The 19,246-nt window shown below is 41.1% G+C and overlaps 1 protein-coding gene across 1 annotated transcript in view; it reads right to left on the minus strand.

The window, feature by feature from the left end:
- The window catches only part of LOC117417820 (netrin-3-like), a 103,873-nt gene that overhangs the window by 47,799 nt on the left and 36,828 nt on the right, over window positions 1–19,246 (minus strand). Inside the window, exon 3 of the mRNA XM_034030164.3 lies at window positions 5,717–5,905. Coding sequence (XP_033886055.1) covers window positions 5,717–5,905 — 189 coding nt within the window. The remainder of the gene's footprint in view (window positions 1–5,716; window positions 5,906–19,246) is intronic.

Below are 19,246 nucleotides of genomic sequence, written 5' to 3' on the forward strand. Positions count from 1 at the left end.
ACTGTTTATTCCAAAAGGCTCCAAAGTGCCTAGTTTGAAAATAAGTTCACATTCCTTTTGTTTCCTGACAGCATTAGTTCCATAGCATTGAACCATCCCACAAATTGTGATGTCTTCTATAGTGTGGTCATTTCTGTTAAAATTTCTGGCGACAGGAAAGGCAGAGGTGTTCATTCGTATACTTCTCAGATGTTCCACGAAGCGATCAGACAAGCGTCGTTTTGTTTCACCAATATATAGCTTGTTACATTTGCAGCCAATGCAATATACTATTCCTTTACTAATGCAAGTAAAAGTATCATGGATAATAAATGAGGATTTTGCTCCCTTAACTACTGTGTTGCTGTGAATGTATTTACAAGTAGCACAGCGTGACCTATTGCATGGAAACGTACCCTTAAGACTGTCCAGATTGGGTCGAATATATTTACTGACTAGGCATTTAGAATATATATATATATATATATATATATATATATATATATATATATATATATATATATATATATACTGACTAGGCATTTGGCAAGTCTATAAATATTTAGATTAGAAGGTGTGACACAATATGTCTTAAGTGTCCCCGATGGGCCAGTCACTTTTCCACTACACTAATCAGCTCATAAAATAAACACATGTTCTTCTTTTTATGTTATCAAGAACCAGCATCCCACTCTGGTTCCAAAGGCCCACACAAAAGGTGTTTATCGAAAGACCAACTCAAAAATGTTTTTTTCAAAGCTGCTTCAGAAAGCTTGATTTGTTTTAAGTGAATGGAAGGGATCCAGGTTGCTCAGTCTGGTTCTGTTTCTGAAGCTCAAGGCTGGACTTCCATTAAAAATATAGGCGCACCCAACCAGTGAGTATTTATATTGCAGTCAAAACAGTCAAACATGTTTATTATCACTCCTGTCACCTCCGCTTATTCTCATCTACATTTATATATATATGTGTGTGTGTGTGTGTGTGTGTATATATAGGTATATAAAGAGGTCCTGTTTAATCACCTCAGAGCTGATGCAAAGACAAAGACATTGGGCTAAACACCATCCACACTACCTGGACAAAAAGACCTTGCTGTAATCCCCTGACATCAATGACATACAGGCAGCCAAAGGGTTCCATCTGGTTAATGATTCCCACCTTAATGTTTAAAAAATGTGGTGGTTTAGAATTTCTGTAAAAATGTGATTTTGATATTAGAAAACTTCCCTTGAAATTATCTGATTTTCACGCACAGGCATTGGTTTCATGGAAGATATTTTTCAAACATAACTTTTCACCCCACAAATACTGTATATGGAATAGCCAGTTCATTACTTACAAACGTCATGCTTTATACAGACGTGCTCAAATTTGTTGGTACCCCTCCACAAAAAACGAAGAATGCACAATTTTCTCTGAAATAACTTGAAACTGACAAAAGTAATTGGCATCCACCATTGTTTATTCCATATTTAATAGAAATCAGACTTTGCTTTTGATTTTTTATTCAACATAATATTGTAAATAATAAAACAAATGAAAATGGCATGGACAAAAATGATGGGACCGCTAACCTAATATTTTGTTGCACAACCTTTAGAGGCAATCACTGCAATCAAACGTTTTCTGTAGCTCTCAATGAGATGTCTGCACCTGTTAACAGGTAGTTTGGCCCACTCTTCCTGAGCAAACTGCTCCAGCTGTCTCAGGTTTGATGGGTGCCTTCTCCAGACTGCAAGTTTCAGCTCTTTCCATAGATGTTCGATAGGATTCAGATCAGGACTCATAGAAGGCCACTTCAGAATAGTCCCATGTTTTGTTCTTATCCATTCTTGGGTGCTTTTAGCTGTGTGTTTTGGGTCATTATCCTGTTGGAGGACCCATGACCTGCGACTGAGACAGAGCTTTCTGACACTGGGCAGTACGTTTCGCTCCAGAATGCCTTGATAGTCTTGAGATTTCATTGTGCCCTGCACAGATTCAAGGCACCCTGTGCCAGGCGCAGCAAAGCAGCCCCAAAACATAACCGAGCCTCCTCCATGTTTCACTGTAGGTATGGTGTTCTTTTCTTTGAAAGCTTCATTTTTTCGTCTGTGAACATAGAGCTGATGTGACTTGCCAAAAAGCTCCAGTTTTGACTCATCTGTCCAAAGGACATTCTCCCAGAAGGATTGTGGCTTGTCAATATGCATTTTAGCAAATTCCAGTCTGGCTTTTTTATGTTTTTCTTTCAAAAAGCGACGGATGGTGCGATCAGAAACTGACGTACCTTCACCTTGGAGTTCAGCTTGTATCTCTTTGGTAGTTATTCTTGGTTCTTTTTCTACCATTCGCACTATCCTTCTGTTCAAGCTGGGGTCGATTTTCCTCTTGCGGCCGCACCCAGGGAGGTTGGCTACAGTTCCATGGACCTTAAACTTCTTAATAATATTTGCAACTGTTGTCACAGGAACATCAAGCTGCTTGGAGGTGGTCTTGTAGCCTTTACCTTTACCATGCTTGTCTATTATTTTCTTTCTGATCTCCTCAGACAACTCTCTCTTTTGCTTTCTCTGGTCCATGTTCAGTGTGGTGCACACAATGATACCAAACAGCACAGTGACTACTTTTCTCCATTTAAATAGGCTGAATGACTGATTACAAGATTGGAGACATGTGTGATACTAATTAAAGAAACTAATTAGTTTGAAATATCACTATAATCCAATTATTTATTATCTTTTCTAAGGGGTACCAACAAATGTGTCCAGGCCATTTTAGAATATCTTTGTAGAATAAGCAATAACTCATCTCTTTTCACAGCTTCTTTGCTTTATTCTATGACATACCAAAGGCATGCAAGTATACATGATAAAATAGCTTTTAATTTCACCACTTTTCAGGAGGAATGAAGCATTATTTCAATGAGCTGTAAGGGTACCAACAAATTTGAGCACGTCTGTATTTTGAAAATTGGGCTAATAAAGGCATTATATTCCTAAAAGATTTATTCAATAGAGATGGATCACTGTTACGTTCTATTCAGTTTTTAAATAAATATAATTATCCCTTTACAACCAAAGATTATGCAATTGTTTTTGATGTCATACCTTCACCCTTATGTATTTTAATAGGACACCATTAACTTTATAATTCTATCAGCCATAATGCCTTACCTTCTTTAGTTATTGATGGTTAGGATCTTCTAGGTCATTGTAATAATACATTTATTCATAATCGTTGCTTGCCTCAGTATCACATTTCAACATCTAAAATTTATTGGGAACAGATTTTGGGACCTCTAAACTGGCCCTTTTCCTGGCTAATACCTTATAGCTTTGCTATTAATAATAAGGTAAAATAGATTCATTTTAAAATACTCCATAGGTATTATCCCTGTTTCAGTGTTTATTTTAAGGAAAACCTCTCATTTTGTTTCATTTGACATAAAGAATATTATCTTTGGTTATGTAGAAAATGTCAGTAAGCTGTCCAGTTTTGATAACTGTATTATTTCATTGGGAAAGTTTCATATTCATAAATCAAAATGTACAAATAATAACCCTTCTTTCAGGCTTTTCAAATAAGACCTAGACAACTTTAAGAATACTCTGGATTGTTCTTTAAATCCCCAAATTACTTACACCTGATCTTTATTATAATCTATATATAATCTATCTATATATATACACACACACACACACATTCTTTTCCTTTTGTTCTGTACCTCTTGTTTTGTTTAATTGTTGTTTATTAGAACAATTGCAATAACAGGTGAAAAACAGGTGTGAGTAATCACTACTGGAAATGAGAAGCAGCACATAACTGTAAGGCTCTGTGTGACAGCAGACGGCCGCAAACATTCGCTCACACAGATAACAAATGCATTACAATCATCTTATCAGTTCAATCAGTTCTAGCATGAACAATTTTACCCCTTTCATTTAGATCTGGATTTATTTAGTTTCAACTTTTCTGCTATGGTAAATGTCATGTAATTAAACTGGATATAAGAAAACAAATTATCTCACAGTCCTCCCTCTACTGTGGGAGAGGACAGTGGTTTGGCTTTACCTTTAAAAGCAGACACAGAAAAAAAGAGAGACTAGGGTTTCCATGACTCTCTGAGACAGTTTGGGAAGTTCAGGCTTTTCAAATCTCATCGCAATGCATTCTGGTACATTGTACCTGTCTCGGGTACCTTTCACTTGTTTCTTTTCTATAAGAGAAGCAGGACTACACTTACCAGAATGCATTGGGGTGCGTGTTAAAAAACCTGAACTGTCCCAAACTGCCCAGTGAACCTGTAGTCATATGGTAGCCATAATCTAGGGAGAAAGTCTCAATTAATAGAAGTGAAGATTTAAGATAACGGTGATTAGTGTGATTATTTTTAGCTGATAACTGGTAAACTGATAAATGTCATTATCATTCAAATCTACAATACTGTATATAATATAAAATAACAAAGAATCAACAGCTCTTGAACACGGAAAAAGACGGAGGAAGGGGGAGGGTGATGAGGTTTCTCATGCCGTTAAGCGGTAAGAAAATGGGAAGGTGGACCATCTGGTGTTTACTCACAGAACGTACAATGCAAAGCCTTGGTTTGAAATTGCATTGTGGAAGCATTAGACACGGGCAATTATCCACAAGAAAATAAACTGTGACCACTTGAAAGCTTCTGGAATGACCACCAGAGGATACTTTATTGAAAAATGGCAGCCCAGCAAGACTATCATATCTTACTGACACTTCTGAGGTTTTACAAAAAGTAAAAAGTAAAAAAACAGCCAAGATGGTATTATATGGTAATGTCTTTACAGTAAGGTGGTCCAGAACTGCCACAGATACATTACATTAGGAAGACTGAAGACTGTGGCTATGTGGCTGATGATAACTACAGGGTGCATCAAGGGTACTTGGAGATTCTGAGTGTACATATGACAAGTGTTTTGATCTTTCCATTTTTTAGGTCCTGGATTTTTAATAAGTTTTTTTAATAAAAACTTATTATTTGCTGCTAAGGAGTCTCACTACAAATACTATTATACAACACTCAAGGTCGTTTCAGCCAATCAGAACACATGTAGTCTTTTCTAAGACCGCGTCAACAGAGCCATAAACTTTCATATCCAAATAAACTAATCCAGGAGCATTACCCTCGAGGTAAACATTAATAAAGACAAAGCAGACATTGCTGTTTGATTATTCCATATACATAAGGGTGTCATTCCATCAGGGCTGGAAACTATGAGAGCACTAGCACAAATGTAGGTCAAAATGCTTTCTAAAGAATGCCCTTAGTTTAATAGAAATTAGATATAGTATACATTTCAGTTTGACAGGTATCTAGAGAACAGTGAAAACTGCCAACTGTGACAAATTGTATGTGTCTCTTCATAAATGTCTCCACTATACCCCTCTCACTGTTGAGTAAATAAATACATTTAAAAAATAAAGAAAAGAAAAGCTTTCTTTCTGGTGTTTATAACGGCTGTTTGTGGCTCAGATATTTTATCTTCTTGTTTATATTTAAATTACACAGTGTTTAAACTAGTGTACATGTGTTTTCTTTTAAAAAGTTCAGTGCCCAATATGCTTTAAACTCACTGAGTGTCTGAAGAATAGATTATATTAAAGCGGCAGTGTCCCACAACGTCGTGATTTCTACCCTGAAACTGCAGTACACCGCCTGGCCTGATCAGAAGCTCTCCTGGTGTACCCTAGGTTCTTTTGCCTTGCTGAGCCCTACCTTTGCAAGCCTTCCTGTGAGTGATGGTTTTGGTAAGGTCTCGGTAGAAGCCTTCCTTGCAGTAGTGGCAGTGGCGCCCCGCTGTATTGTGCCGGCAGTTCAGACAGACCCCCCCACTCTTGCGGCCGGACAGCTTGTACAGCTCCATGTTGAATCTGCAGCGGCGTGCATGCAGGTTACAATTACAGGCTGTGGGAGAGAGAGGAGACAAGGTTAACTTCGTCAGGTGTAATAGACAGTGTTGTGGAATGCACTGACCCCTTCAGGTGAGAGGAGGTTTTACATATTTTAAATATTTTCTCTCAAATAAACAAGAAAAATAACCATACATTACAAACACACCAGATCACCACTTTACCTGTGTCAAATTTTCAATAACCAGACTGTGTGAGTTTTAGAATATACAACTCAGTTTCAGCGGTAACCTCCACAACTACAGTTTTCTTAAAAAATCAGCGAAGGCAGGCGAGAGTGAGAGTGTGAGAGAGAGTGAGAGTGTGTGTGTGTGTGTGAGAGAGAGAGAGAGAGAGAGAGAGAGAGAGAGAGAGAGAGAGAGAGAGAGAGAGAGAGAGAGAGAGAGATTCTGTCCTGGGCCTCTTTTAAGCAGACTGACAGTTTTGCTGAATTGTGTGATGGCTTAGTCCCCCGATTTATTTTGAAGTCTATCTCCAGATCTCCAGGTATCTAGGTAAGGGGTTTATTATTTGGACAGTTGAGTATTTAGCAGAGAGACGTTATTAAGTTTACAGGAAAGTTTTGTGTCAATGCAGGTGGTTTTTAATCTCTTACCTGTTTAATATCCTATTTTGTGTGTCTGTATGATGCTATATTGTTGTTTCTGCTGACAGTATTATTTGCCATGGGCTTACTAACTATCACAGCAACAAATGTTCCTCACAGTTGACTGTGGGAGTTGGGGAAACATATTTGTGTTACACAGGCTTTACTACACAATGCCTCAGCTATGATCTTCAGTGCACAACCCACCACCAGCATTCAGTCCTTCAGAATCGTGTTTTACTTATCCATTATGTCACAAAGAAGTACTTTTGAATCCAGATTTGTTTTGCAATTCAACTGCATTCTGGCAAAGCTGGCCAATTGGTGTCACTTAGCAACAACCCTCTCTCTCACTCTCTCTCTTCATTCTGAGCATGGCCTGCCTCGAGGCTCTCTGTGTTCCAGCCGGCCTGTGTGTCTGTCTCCCAGATGTTGCCACTTTAGTTTAAACAGCGACCTACCACCTCCAAACAAAAACACTTGTACAATCTCTGAATAAAATTGGAGAAGAACCTGATCTAGAGGTTCTAGATAAGGAAATAAATCCATAAATATCATGTACATTCATTCACTATGAAGGTCCCATGTGCGGTTTTAATAGACACATATGTCTATTAAAAAAAACAAACACATATTTTCAATAAAATATATATATATATATATAACTGGTACCATTCTAGCTAAAGAAAGTTCACTGTTTGCATGCCTTAATTTCAGGTAGATAATTTCACACAGATAGTTCGATTCTCCCCATCCCTTCAACATCTTTTTTCCTGTCATTGGACAACTAGGTGCATCGCCTGTTGACTGACATGCTTGGCAGCCAGTGGCATGACCCCGAAGACACTGCTGAAGTGAAATAACCTAGGAACTACGATCATAACAACCTTAATGCTAAAAAGATTCTACAAAAGTCTGTCAGTCCCAGAAAGTTTCTGTGACATTGGTGGCTGCCTTATAATACCTGCAGTCTTGTTCCACTTAGACATTTCAGTAACTCTTTCCATCATTTCTAACGCTACTTTACATGATTCTTTTTCTTGTCTTGTTTACTGAACAGGCAACAGGGAATGTAGGATTAGTTGTTTAGTGTCTTCTGTATCCACATCCACATGGTCACGTTCTTTCTAACCGGGAGGGATTCCAGTAGATCACTGCAGCCCATTCCAGGACAAAGTAAACATCATTTATTATTTTATTTCTTAGCAGACACTCTTATCCAGGGCGATTTACCCATCAGACAAGCCAAGCCACTTGGTCGCTTTTGTTCCAGCACATAGACAGTTACAAGTGCAAACTGCGACTGGAAGAAAAAGCTGGTCTTAAACAGCTGTGGTGATTGCGTTTTGTATGTGAGCCATCAGTCTCTAAATCATTTTACTATCAGAAAGGGTCATGGATTATTTTAAGGGAATTGTTTATTGACTCTTAACAATTAGCTCATTACATATAAACACATGTTTTAAGGGTTTTGTTTCAGAGCTAACAAAACAATATCAGCAAACCTAACAACAAATGCCAGAACCTAATATGTCTTGCCATTAGAGATTAATAGATTCATCGATTAAAAATTCACCGATATATGAATCACTCTGGTGCCCTACTTGGAGCCTCACATTTTTCAATGGGAAAGACGTACATATTGTGGTAAAGGTGAATTCGATTTTTAAATTGTATTTTTATTTAAAAAGCTATTCCTGAATAAATCCCATAGATCGCTCCTAACAGATACTTCAATGTACTTCAAGAGCTTGCCTGAAGGAACGCAGTCAACAGATTCATAGGAAAAGGAAGGAAAGACCAAGCGGGAAGCTTTTGAGAGTTCTTGTAAAGGAAATAAATGGGACCCATTTAAAATGTTTCCTTAGAAAAAAATGTACTGAAGAAGAGTCTAAAAAACTAAACATTCAGAATTGGTTTACACAATGCAGCATTGAAGGTGCTCTAATAGTTATGTATAAAATTCAATTAAAAACAAATAAATAAAGGTAACATAATGTATACGTCTCTCATGTTAGAAAAAGTGAGGCCTATGAAGTGGTGGTTATATGCAGTACTGTGCACACGTATTAGAACACCCCAGTGCTTCTGTAGTTTTGATTTCTTGTGCGAATGAAATCAAACCACTGGAACTGAAAATATTGGAAAATTGTCAAAATAGGCAAATTAGTGGTTGTCTAATTTAATTGATGACTTTAATAGGCCACACATGCAATTAATTTAAAATAGTAAGAGAAAAGGAACACATAGCAAATGTTAAAATGCATGAGACTTTTTAGAAGTTGTTTAAAATGCCTAATTAAAGCAAAGTGGTCTAACATTTTCACACAAGTGCCTATTGTTCTATACTGGACTATATGGCACCCAATTGTACCAGTACTTGCATCATCTTGTACTTGCACTGAACTGCTCCATACCTTGTGGTATTCTACTACTGCTCTTAATTATAACTTCTTCCTGTATCTTGTATTTGATTTTACTCCTATAGGTACCCATATTCACATTTTCTGTAATTGTTCTTATTTGAAATTGTTCTGATTCACTTACCGTACTTACTATGTGCTCTAAATGGAATTTACTCGTATAAGCAAATATTTTTACTATAAGTTAACTGCTCTTAGTCGAACCCGCTCTTAAATGTAATTACTTACTGTATTCTTTATTTTGCTCTTATTTGAATTTGATACTTTCTATCGATTTTACTGTACCTTATAACTGCTGTTATCTGTAATGTGATATTCTGTAATGTGATATTTTGTAATGTGATACTTTGTACTGTGATATTTTGTAAGAATTGTAAGTCACCCTGGATAAGGGCGTCTGCTAAGAAATAAATAAATAAAATTAAATTAAATAATAATAATAACAACATATCACTGATTACTGACCAAAAACTCTCACACCATGAGGTTTTTATGCAGGTAAGTATATAAAGGATATAAATGACAAATGTTGGAGTTGTAATAAACTGGCACACTGCTGTATACATGAGGTAAACGTTACTGTGAGCTCCATTTAAGACCTGATTGTCTATTTAGTGCTACCAAAATATTTATGGAGCATGAAAGTGAGGGGTGTAAGGCAGGTAACTGCGCAACACATGTACCATCTGCCCTGATAAGCAGTGAACATATTGTATACAGTTTATATAATGAGAATGCTGATATAGTTCAGCTTCAAGCCTGCTCCCTCAACAGAGACCTTCCTTATTAAGCTCAGCAGGGCTAACTGGCTCCATTAACATATCAAATATCCCATGGCAACATGCTTGATGTAAACAGGATCTTAAAGATACATTGCTAGTTTCTTCTCTACTCTCTCCTCATCTAAACGCTCCTATTTCCAATCTATTATCCAATCCTCCACTAACAACCCCTGGAAACTATTCTCTACCTTCTCCTCCCTCCTCAACCCTCCCCCCTCCTCCTCCCTCCTCTATCTCCTCTGACGACTTTGCCTCTTTCTTCTCCTCTAAAATCTATGGTATCCGCATACTCTTTGACACCTCTCCCCACCTCCCCCTGCCCACTCCAACCCCAACACCCTCTGTCTCCCCTACTAACTCACCCACCTTCTCCTCCTTCTCTACCCTCTCAGACTCTGACCTCTCCTCCATCCTCCAGGGCCACAAACCAACCACGTGCACCCTGGACCCCCTCCCCACTCACCTCTTTCAAGCTGCTGCTCCTACTCTACTCCCCTTCATCTCCTCCCTTCTCAACACCTCTCTCCTCTCTGGCCTCTTCCCCTCTGCCTTCAAACAAGCCTCTATCACTCCCTCCTCAAAAAACCTACCCTCGACCCCACCTCCCTCCAGAACTACCGTCCTATCTCCCTCTTACCCTTCCTCTCTAAAACCCTCGAGCGGGCAGTATACCGCCAGCTCTCAGCTTTCCTGTCTAACCACTCTCTGCTCGACCCTCTCCAATCTGGTTTCCGCTCTCCTGTCTGTCAGTAACCTGGCGTGGCTCAACCTCCACACCTCACCCGCTCTCAACAGGAGTCCCCCAAGGATCAGTCTTGGGTCCTCTCCTGTTCTCTCTCTACATCCGCTCCCTGGAACGCCTCATCGCATCCTATGGTTTCTCATACCATTTCTATTCTGATGATGCTCAGATCTTCCTCTCCTTCCCCCCCTCTGACCCCACCATCCCCTCCCGTATCTCTACCTGTCTGTCTACTCCTGGATGCACTCGCATCACCTCAAACTCAACCTCTCTAAATCTCACCTCCTTTCCTTCCCTTCTCATCTTCCCCCTCCTCTGATCCCTCTATTTCCATTCCTCTGGAATCTACCACGCTCTCTCCCTCCTCCCTTGGAGTAACCCTGGACCCCTTCCTCTCCTACTCCCAGCTCATCTCCACTCTAGCACACACCTGCCGTTTCTTCCTGAGCAACATACGAAGAATCCGACCCTACCTCACCAATTACTCCACGCAGCTGTTCGTCCAGGCCCTAATACTCTCCCGCCTAGACTACTGCAACTCCCTTCTGGCCGGCCTCCCTGCATCCGCCACCCGTATTTCACTTGTACTCATATCCAACCCTAATGTAACTATCAACACTGTTACCTGCTCTTGAACTGCCCCGATATCAAATTGTACTGTGTTTTGTATTTGCTGTTATTAGGACTGAAGTCACTGTATTTTGCATCTTGCTCTTAATTGTACTGTAATTCTTGATATGTATTTTTTGTATACAACTGTAAGTCGTCTGCTAAGAAATAAATAATAATAATAATACATTTTTTATATTAAAGAATGTGTGTGGTTTCCCCTAGAACTATATGGTGGCATTTGTAGAAATACTTGTTAATGCAATTTACTTACAAACATTTGAACTATTGTCTTTCTCAGAGACATAAAACTGTATTTTTGAGATCTATACCGAAAGTCCCAAGCAAATGAAGACCCTTCACTAATGAACTGCTCTCAATATTTAAGTTGTTTTTATATGCAAGATAGAGTAGCCAGGGAGCTTTATATATTTAGGAAAAAAGTGTTCTCTTCCTTTGAAATCTCTCCGCTCTCCAGGGTTTACTCCTTTAATTGGCTCAGCAGGCCTAATTGGCCCTAGTCACAAGAGTTTAAAGTCTTGCTGGGTTAGTCATTACCATATCAAACCCACATTTCCTACTTATCCTTACTTTGTTTTCTAGTGTCTTTTAAGGCATTTGCTTCCTTGATGTCTTTCTTGAAGTCCATGAAGTCAAAACACTTTATTAAGTCGGTTCTTAAAGGATCCAAATAATTCAGCATCAATAACATGTCTGGTAACATTAGGTTAGTATCATAAACCTGGTTCCCTGAAATAGAAATGTAACCATTACCATATGGGATATATCTCTAATAGCAGGGAAAATATTATGATTATTTTAGGGTATTATTGTACCAACCTGCCCCGCCCCGCCACCCAAAAAAAACCTGTATTCCTTTTGTTTGTGAGATACTGGGTGGGTTATGTCATGTACAGAGGCTGTACTTTAAGAAGAAAGGCATGCTGGGATATCAGCTAAACCCTTGTCAGCTGATGGCAGATGACGAAAGGGAGATCCGAGGAGAAAGAAGAGAGTTTGGAGAGACCACACCAAACTTTTAAAATAAATCTAGGTGGCTCCAATACTTGGTACCAATGGGCAATGTAACATTTGTTGAAGTTTATCTTTATTATGAAAAGCTATTTTACTGAGATTAATGTTTAATATTTGGTATGTTATACACACACAAAAACCATAAGTGCATATCTTTACTTTCAAAATCTTGACAGAAAGTGCAGGTCATGAAAAAAATTGGTATTTGACATGTATCTTAAATTAAGAAACTTCTTTGTTATTTACGTTTTCAATGTGTTATTTTAGTAAAAATGAAATATGCTTTTAAAATATGCCGTTGGTGTTATGTTTTTTTGTCGCATGTTGGAGCTACAGATCATCAAAATGCAGGTTTTGCAGGTTACATACCAGTATGGTGTCAATAATTACACAACAAAAACAATCTTAATTTACTCAGAATGCAGTGCTTATTTAAATTATTTTATATAATGTGTATTGTTGACCTCTCATTAAATAGAAGCTATTTATAACCAAAATAACATTTGCGTGAATGTCAGAATATGATACATCCTTATCTCAGTTTGTGTAAAAAAATGTTTTTTCATTAATACTGTAATCGAATATTTTTTAATTGCGTTTTTTGTAATACTGGCTTGATGCGGGAATCTGTTTAACTCCCCATATTCCACATTGGTGTGTCATTTTCAGAAAAACAATTTTCTCATTCAGTTTTCCGAATACATTTTCTGAAAACCTGATCTCATGTAAACGTTCTTGTCAGTAGGTTTTGTAATAATGTATTGTGTCAGAAACAGAATGCTTCTTGGTGATAAATCTCCCTCCAGACCTATGAGGGTGCTGTGTAAAGGGAACAGAGTGCCCTGGACTGGATGGTCATACAATTCATTCCCAGGGTTAGACAAAAGTTGGCCATCTAGAAAGGGGGCGGAGCTACAGTACACTAAATCATTGACCAGGAAGGGAAACTATGTGGCAGCCGTGGATTGGAGGAGCGGTTGCAATCGTTAACCAAGGGGACATAGCAAAGTGATCTGTTCCTTTGTTATGGTTAACGCTAACCGGAAGGAGACCCGTATTGTGTATCATGGCAATGTGCCCTGCCCTTGTGTGCGTTTCTGTGTTGTATGTTGCGTGTTGTGTGTAAATGTTGGTGTACTGTAGTTGGTACACGGGATATAAATGGGTGTGTGCAGCACAAGGATTTAAATTGTATAATTATATTTAGGCACGGGATTGCATTTAAAGTATGTAATAATATGTGAGCACGGGGTTGCACGTAATGAATTCACGTGCTGGGATTCAAGTGAATAATTAATTAGTAATTGAATCCCAGCACAACAGTATATATAGAGACACGTAGCACTCGCTCGGGGTTGGGTGTTCGTGAGTGGAGAATGGGTGTAGAGAGGAGGAGAACTGAAGAGAAATAAAGTAAATAACAATTGCTACAGCGTGCTGGAAGTGCCAGCACGGTACTTGTTTAAACGTTCGTCCACTTGTTTTGTGTGTTAGTACGTTTTGTTTGTCTTTTTATTTTGGCGTGAAGTGCCGTGTCCTGTTTTTGTGTTCGCTTATTTTGTTTATTAAATGCTGAGCACAACCAAGTGCTCAGCTTCACCACCCTCACTGTGTCTGTCTGTTTCTTCCGGGTCTGACGTGTCACCACTCAGCCAGCCTTGTGACATATGGTTGTCAGAAGCGGGATAACAGCGCCCTCCAGACTCAGGCCGGAAAGAGTACCGCAGTTTCTTTTGGAAAAAGACGCCAGGAAACTACGGGACTGGATCCTGGACAATGCTGGGCAGGAGGCCCAGTCTATGCCCATAGCCACCCGGATCCTGTGGCTGATAGACAGGGAGCAATGGGAGGCCTATGGGAGGGAACACACCCTAAGCACCTGGGAGGAAGGTGTGGAGTTGGTCCTCAGCTACCTGGAGGCAGCTTTAAGTTGAACAGCAGCCCAGGTAGCAGGGTCTCCAGCAGAAGCATTCATGGCCAGCTGCACCTTCCTAGAGATGGGGGAGGAGCCCGAACGTCCTACGCCTGAGTGGGAGGAGCCTGAATGTCCTACGCCTGAGTGGGAGGAGCCCGAACGTCCTACGCCTGAGTGGGAGGAGCCTGAACGTCCTACACCTGAGTGGGGGGAGCCCGAACGTCCACAGCCCAAGAGGGGGGAGTTGGTGCATCCATAGCCCAAAAGGGAGGAGTCGGTGCGTCCACAGCCCAAAAGGGAGGAGTCGGTGCATCCACAGCCCAAAGAGAGGGAAGTCGGGGCTTCCATAGCCCTAGGACCCAAGCTGCCAGCAGAGGGAGAATGCCTGCTGTCCCCATGTCCACCAGCAGAGGGAGAATGCCTGCTGTCCCCATCTCCACCAGCAGAGGAAGAATGCCTGCTGGTTTCCCCTTCAGAGGCAGAGCCGCACCAGTCCCCTGCAAGAAAGGCAGAGCCGCACCAGTCCCCTGCAAGAGAGGCAGAGCTGCACCAGTCCCCTGCAAGAGAGGCAGAGCAGCACCAGTCCCCTGCAAAAGGGGGAGACTACACGCTGCTCCCACCTCCGTCGCCAGGAGACTACACGCTGCTCCCACCTCCATCGCCAGGAGACTACACGCTGCTCCCACCTTCACCGGCAGGAGCAGAGCAGCAGGAGCTGCCTCTGCCTCCGCCACCTTCACCGGCAGGAGCAGGAGCAGGAGCAACACTGCACTTTGTTTCACGATAAATTGTGTTTGCACCACGAGCACTACAGCACTCGCTTTGGACTGATGACCGTGTTTGTATATTGTGGGTGTATTAAAGACTGTGCTTATTGTTTCGGGACTGAACCCCTGGGTTAAACTGTGTAGTACACAGCCTTGTGTACTACCATTCATTATTATTTACAGATTGTCATCAGCCTTGCACCTGGATTATCGTTGTCTGTTATTGACACCTGCACATCGCTAACCACTTTGCCACATGTATTTATTTTTATTATGTTATGTTATTTTATATCCTCAGCAGTCTGGATTCGAACCACCGACCCACTGCACTAAAGCCAGACACGCTACAAAAAATGATGGAGTAATTGAATAATAGTGTTTTTGAAGTCTATTGTCTTTGTTAAATTCACAAATTGTTATAAATATTGTTTTTGATGTATTATTATGAAAGACAAGATACCTCTGACACCAATCGGTACTGGAGTCTTTTTTTTTACTGTTAACAGTACAGTATAGATTTATTTTGTTCAGAAACAGCTTCAACTACTTGCACTCTATACAGTATAAATATAGTCTTTTTTTCATTCCCTTCATATTCAAATAGCCTAAGTCTTAATTCCCTGTGTGTTGTATAAATCCATCATTACAAATATTAGCGGCTATGTTATTATTATTATTATTTGTTTATTTAGCAGACGCCTTTATCCAAGGCGACTTACATAGTCTATGTATTGAAATATCTTGAGTTATTTCACACAGAAGCAAAATAAATAAATAATAATCAATAATTAATTATTTTGAATAAAGGCAGCAGCTAAATAAATAAATAAATAATATGTTGTTGTCAAGTTACCCATTACTGAGCGCATGCAATAAGAGTGTGATAATATGCAACTAAATTGAGGAACTTATTTATAAATAGTTTCAGTAATAGTTTCAAGATAATACATGACATAGAAAGGATAATCTCTGAAAGACAGTATTTAAACTACTGTTGTTTACTGCATTCTTATAGTTCAGCTATCTGTGCACTCAACTTCTTTAGAATGCAGACTTACATTCCAGTTTGTTTATAGCTTCCTTGGGTAATTTTTAGTGGGGTGCTCCCAAAGTTTTGCACTGTTCTGTATAACTTGTGTGATTTAAAGCAATAGGGGTATATTTAAGTTAAGTGAAAAATAATATTTTGCATCAGAGTATTTGATCTATTTTTTTTTTTTTTGCAAATGACAGTTCTTTTTCCAGTCTTGTATTGCAGGGGCCTTGATGATCCTAGTCCAGTTTTCTTCTTGTTGATCTTGCCTTGCTGTGAGCAGTGCTCCTTCAGTGCACTGGTGGAGTACTTTGTCAGACATTACAGACCACTACGTCTGTGCCAAAATTCACCATTTGCATCCCTTTTTTCAAAATGTTTCCAGTGGGTAATGGTCCATGGCATATAGTTAGGCTTGCTACTATTCGATTTTTATTTTTTGGCCAAATTCTAAATGATTATCTTTGGTAAATTTATTGCAGTCGAACTCATATCTTTTGGTAATTTTACGTTTAACAAGCTTTACCGATTAAAATCGAAAAGTAGCAGGCCTACATATAATCCATAGTACAGTGAGGAAGAACCCTCATGCAGTGTATATGCTGCAAGGTTACGCTGAGTAACTTCAGCATTTAAAATCAGAAGTCCAAAAATGGTGTATGGCTAACTACCGCAGGAATTAAAGGAACACAATAAAAATGTGTTAAAAAGCAGAATGAGTGGTTGCTCTTAACACTGGTCCCAAAACCAGGGTTCTGCTGATCTACGACATTCAGTCGGTAGAACCTGGTAGAAGTATGCAGCGTGGCCCATACTGCAGCGTTGCAAATGACTGTGACAGATGCGCCCTGGAATAACGCCCAGGAGGGTTGCAAGGCCTCTTGTGGAGTGACCAGTGACCTGCTCTGGAGGGGGCAGGTTGGCTGATCGTATGCAATCCTGACCGTGTCTGCAATCCACCTTAACAGCTGCTGTTTAGACAGGGCTTGTCCCTGGAACTTAGACCCGAAGCAAATAAACAATTGCTCTAATTGCCGCCAACTCTGGGTGCGATCAACATAATACACCAGTGCCCTAATCGGGCAGAGCATATGGAACTTTCTCTCCATGTCAGACTGGAAAGGAGGTGGATGGAAGGCCTCCAATTCCACTGACTGGTTGATATGGAAAGCAGAAATGCTTTAGGGAGAAAAGCAAGATTAGTGCGGAGAGTAACCTAAGTTCTGGCCTCTGCAAAAAAAAAAAAAACAAGATGCTTGTATTTCACCTACCTGCTTGGCAGTAAAGTCTCTAAGGACAGGAATTTCAGCCCTGCTGAATGAAGGGGCTTGAATGGCGGTCTTGTAAGTGTGTCCAACACTACATTGAGCCACCGGCGAGGGTCAAAGTCCTTTCTAGGGGGTCTTAACCTCCAAGTACCCTTCAAAAGTGTGCTCCTGGGGAGACTGAGTCAATTTAAATATGGCAAGCCAAAACAGCTGCCAGGTAGACCTTAAGTGTGGAGGGAGATTTCCCTTCATCAAACAGGTCCTGCAAAATTGCAATACTGTATATCTGCACATGACTGACACCACGTCTGTACTGGGAGCAGGTAGTCACTACCCTAGCATTCTTAAGGGTGACAATGACCCTGTCAGATAACCCGAGGTGGGCCTGATAGAATGGGCCCTGGACCTGTGGCAGCAAACCCTAGGACTGCTGGCTTGCAGGGACTTACATCTGCGGCTGCTGGCTTCTGGGGCTGAGGGTGCCTGTTTCGCCATTGCTTTGCCAGCTTATAGGCTGGGGCTTCTGCTTGGGGAAGAGGCATTGCCAGCTCCCTGGAAGTTTCCCGTGCTTGGTGAGAGCGCTTTAGCATCTCATCCACTGGCGTCCAAATGTATAACCCGGTGTTACGGGTGCATCAAGCAACGACACCTTGTACTTGTCAGGCGCTCGGGCATGAGGAAGCCAGAGCTGCCTTCTTGACGCCACCAATGTGACCATGCTCCTGCCCAATGCCTGCCCATTGTACTTAGACAACTGGAGAAAGTGGTTATTGACTAAGCTCAACTCATCCAACCAGTGGGATGAGGGCCTGTGTTCAGTGGACAGCCTGAAACAGCTTGGACTGGTATGCTACCAATATGCTACTGTAGCTACCCAGACGTGTGCAAAATGCAGAGGCCACATAGGCCTTCTTCAGCATCACTTCTGTGATGCAGCATTGTTTGTTGGGTCATGAGATGTCCCTTTGCAGCACGGTCAGATTGAGCATCTACACCAAAGTGGCGATGGAAGCAAGGCCCAGTTTATCTGTGTTGTGCACCCTATATAGTCCGGGAGAGCCGGGGTCGGGGCGTGGGGGGCAACGCTGGCGTATAGCAGTGGGCAACCTATCACATATAGAGTGTTTAGGCTCATCTTCAGTGGCCCAAGGCACCTGCAGGGCCGTGATAGCATGTCTGACCATGTCTGATAAGGGAGGTGAGCTCCTCCAACAGGGAAGATTAATTCATGAGTGTCCATGTCCTGAGATGCAGCGAGGAACAAAGCGTCCTCCTGCACTGGCTGTGGGTTATGCAATGATGCCTGAACCCTGGGGACTGAGACAACGGGGGGAGGGGGGGCGACTGGTACAGGCTCTGGCACCGATCAGGTGACTGGTACAGGCACTGGCACCAATTAGGTGACTGGTACAGGCTCTGGCACTGACCAGGTGACTGGTACAGGCTGTGGAACCGATCAGGTGACTGGTACAGGCTCTGGCACCGACCGGGTGACTGGTACAGGCTTTGGTACCCATCAGGTGACTGGTACTGGTTCTGGTAATGACCAGGTGACTGGTACAGGCTCTGGCACCGATCAGGTGACTGGTACAGGCTTTGGTACCGATCAGGTGACTGGCACTGGCTCTGGTAATGACCAGGTGACTGGTACCGGCTCAGGTACCGACCCTGGTACCGACTTATACAGGATCTGGTACCAGCTCTGGTATCGGCAGAGCGAGTCACTAGTACCGGGCTGGTACCAGTACAAGTGGCGTGCAGGTAAAGACCTGAAAAAGCCACTGGCAACCTGTAAGCATGAACTGTAAAACAGTCAGGGGCTGCAGTTGCCTGATAACTAGAAAAATCCAGTAGCCTTCGTCATCAGTGCAGCAAAGCAAACACAGCAACACCATAGAGACACTTGGAATATTCTCCGGTCGAAAAGGCTCCTGCCAGTTCGACAGCACAGTGTAGCTAAAAAGATGTTAACACTGGCAGTGTCTTTGTAACGCAAAACGCTGACTGGAAAAGTCAGAGAGAAAAACTGAATTGAATCAACTTATCTCTGTAGTTATGACTTAAAGTCAGAGCTCACTCCTTCCTTAGGCAAAGGCTGAAAGATAAAATGGTGCTGAGCCTTATGTGTCACTCGTATTTATTATTATTATTATTATTATTTGTTTATTTAGCAGAC

This window comes from Acipenser ruthenus, chromosome 13, assembly GCF_902713425.1.
Source record: "Acipenser ruthenus chromosome 13, fAciRut3.2 maternal haplotype, whole genome shotgun sequence".
Classification (NCBI taxonomy): Eukaryota; Metazoa; Chordata; class Actinopteri; order Acipenseriformes; family Acipenseridae; genus Acipenser; species Acipenser ruthenus.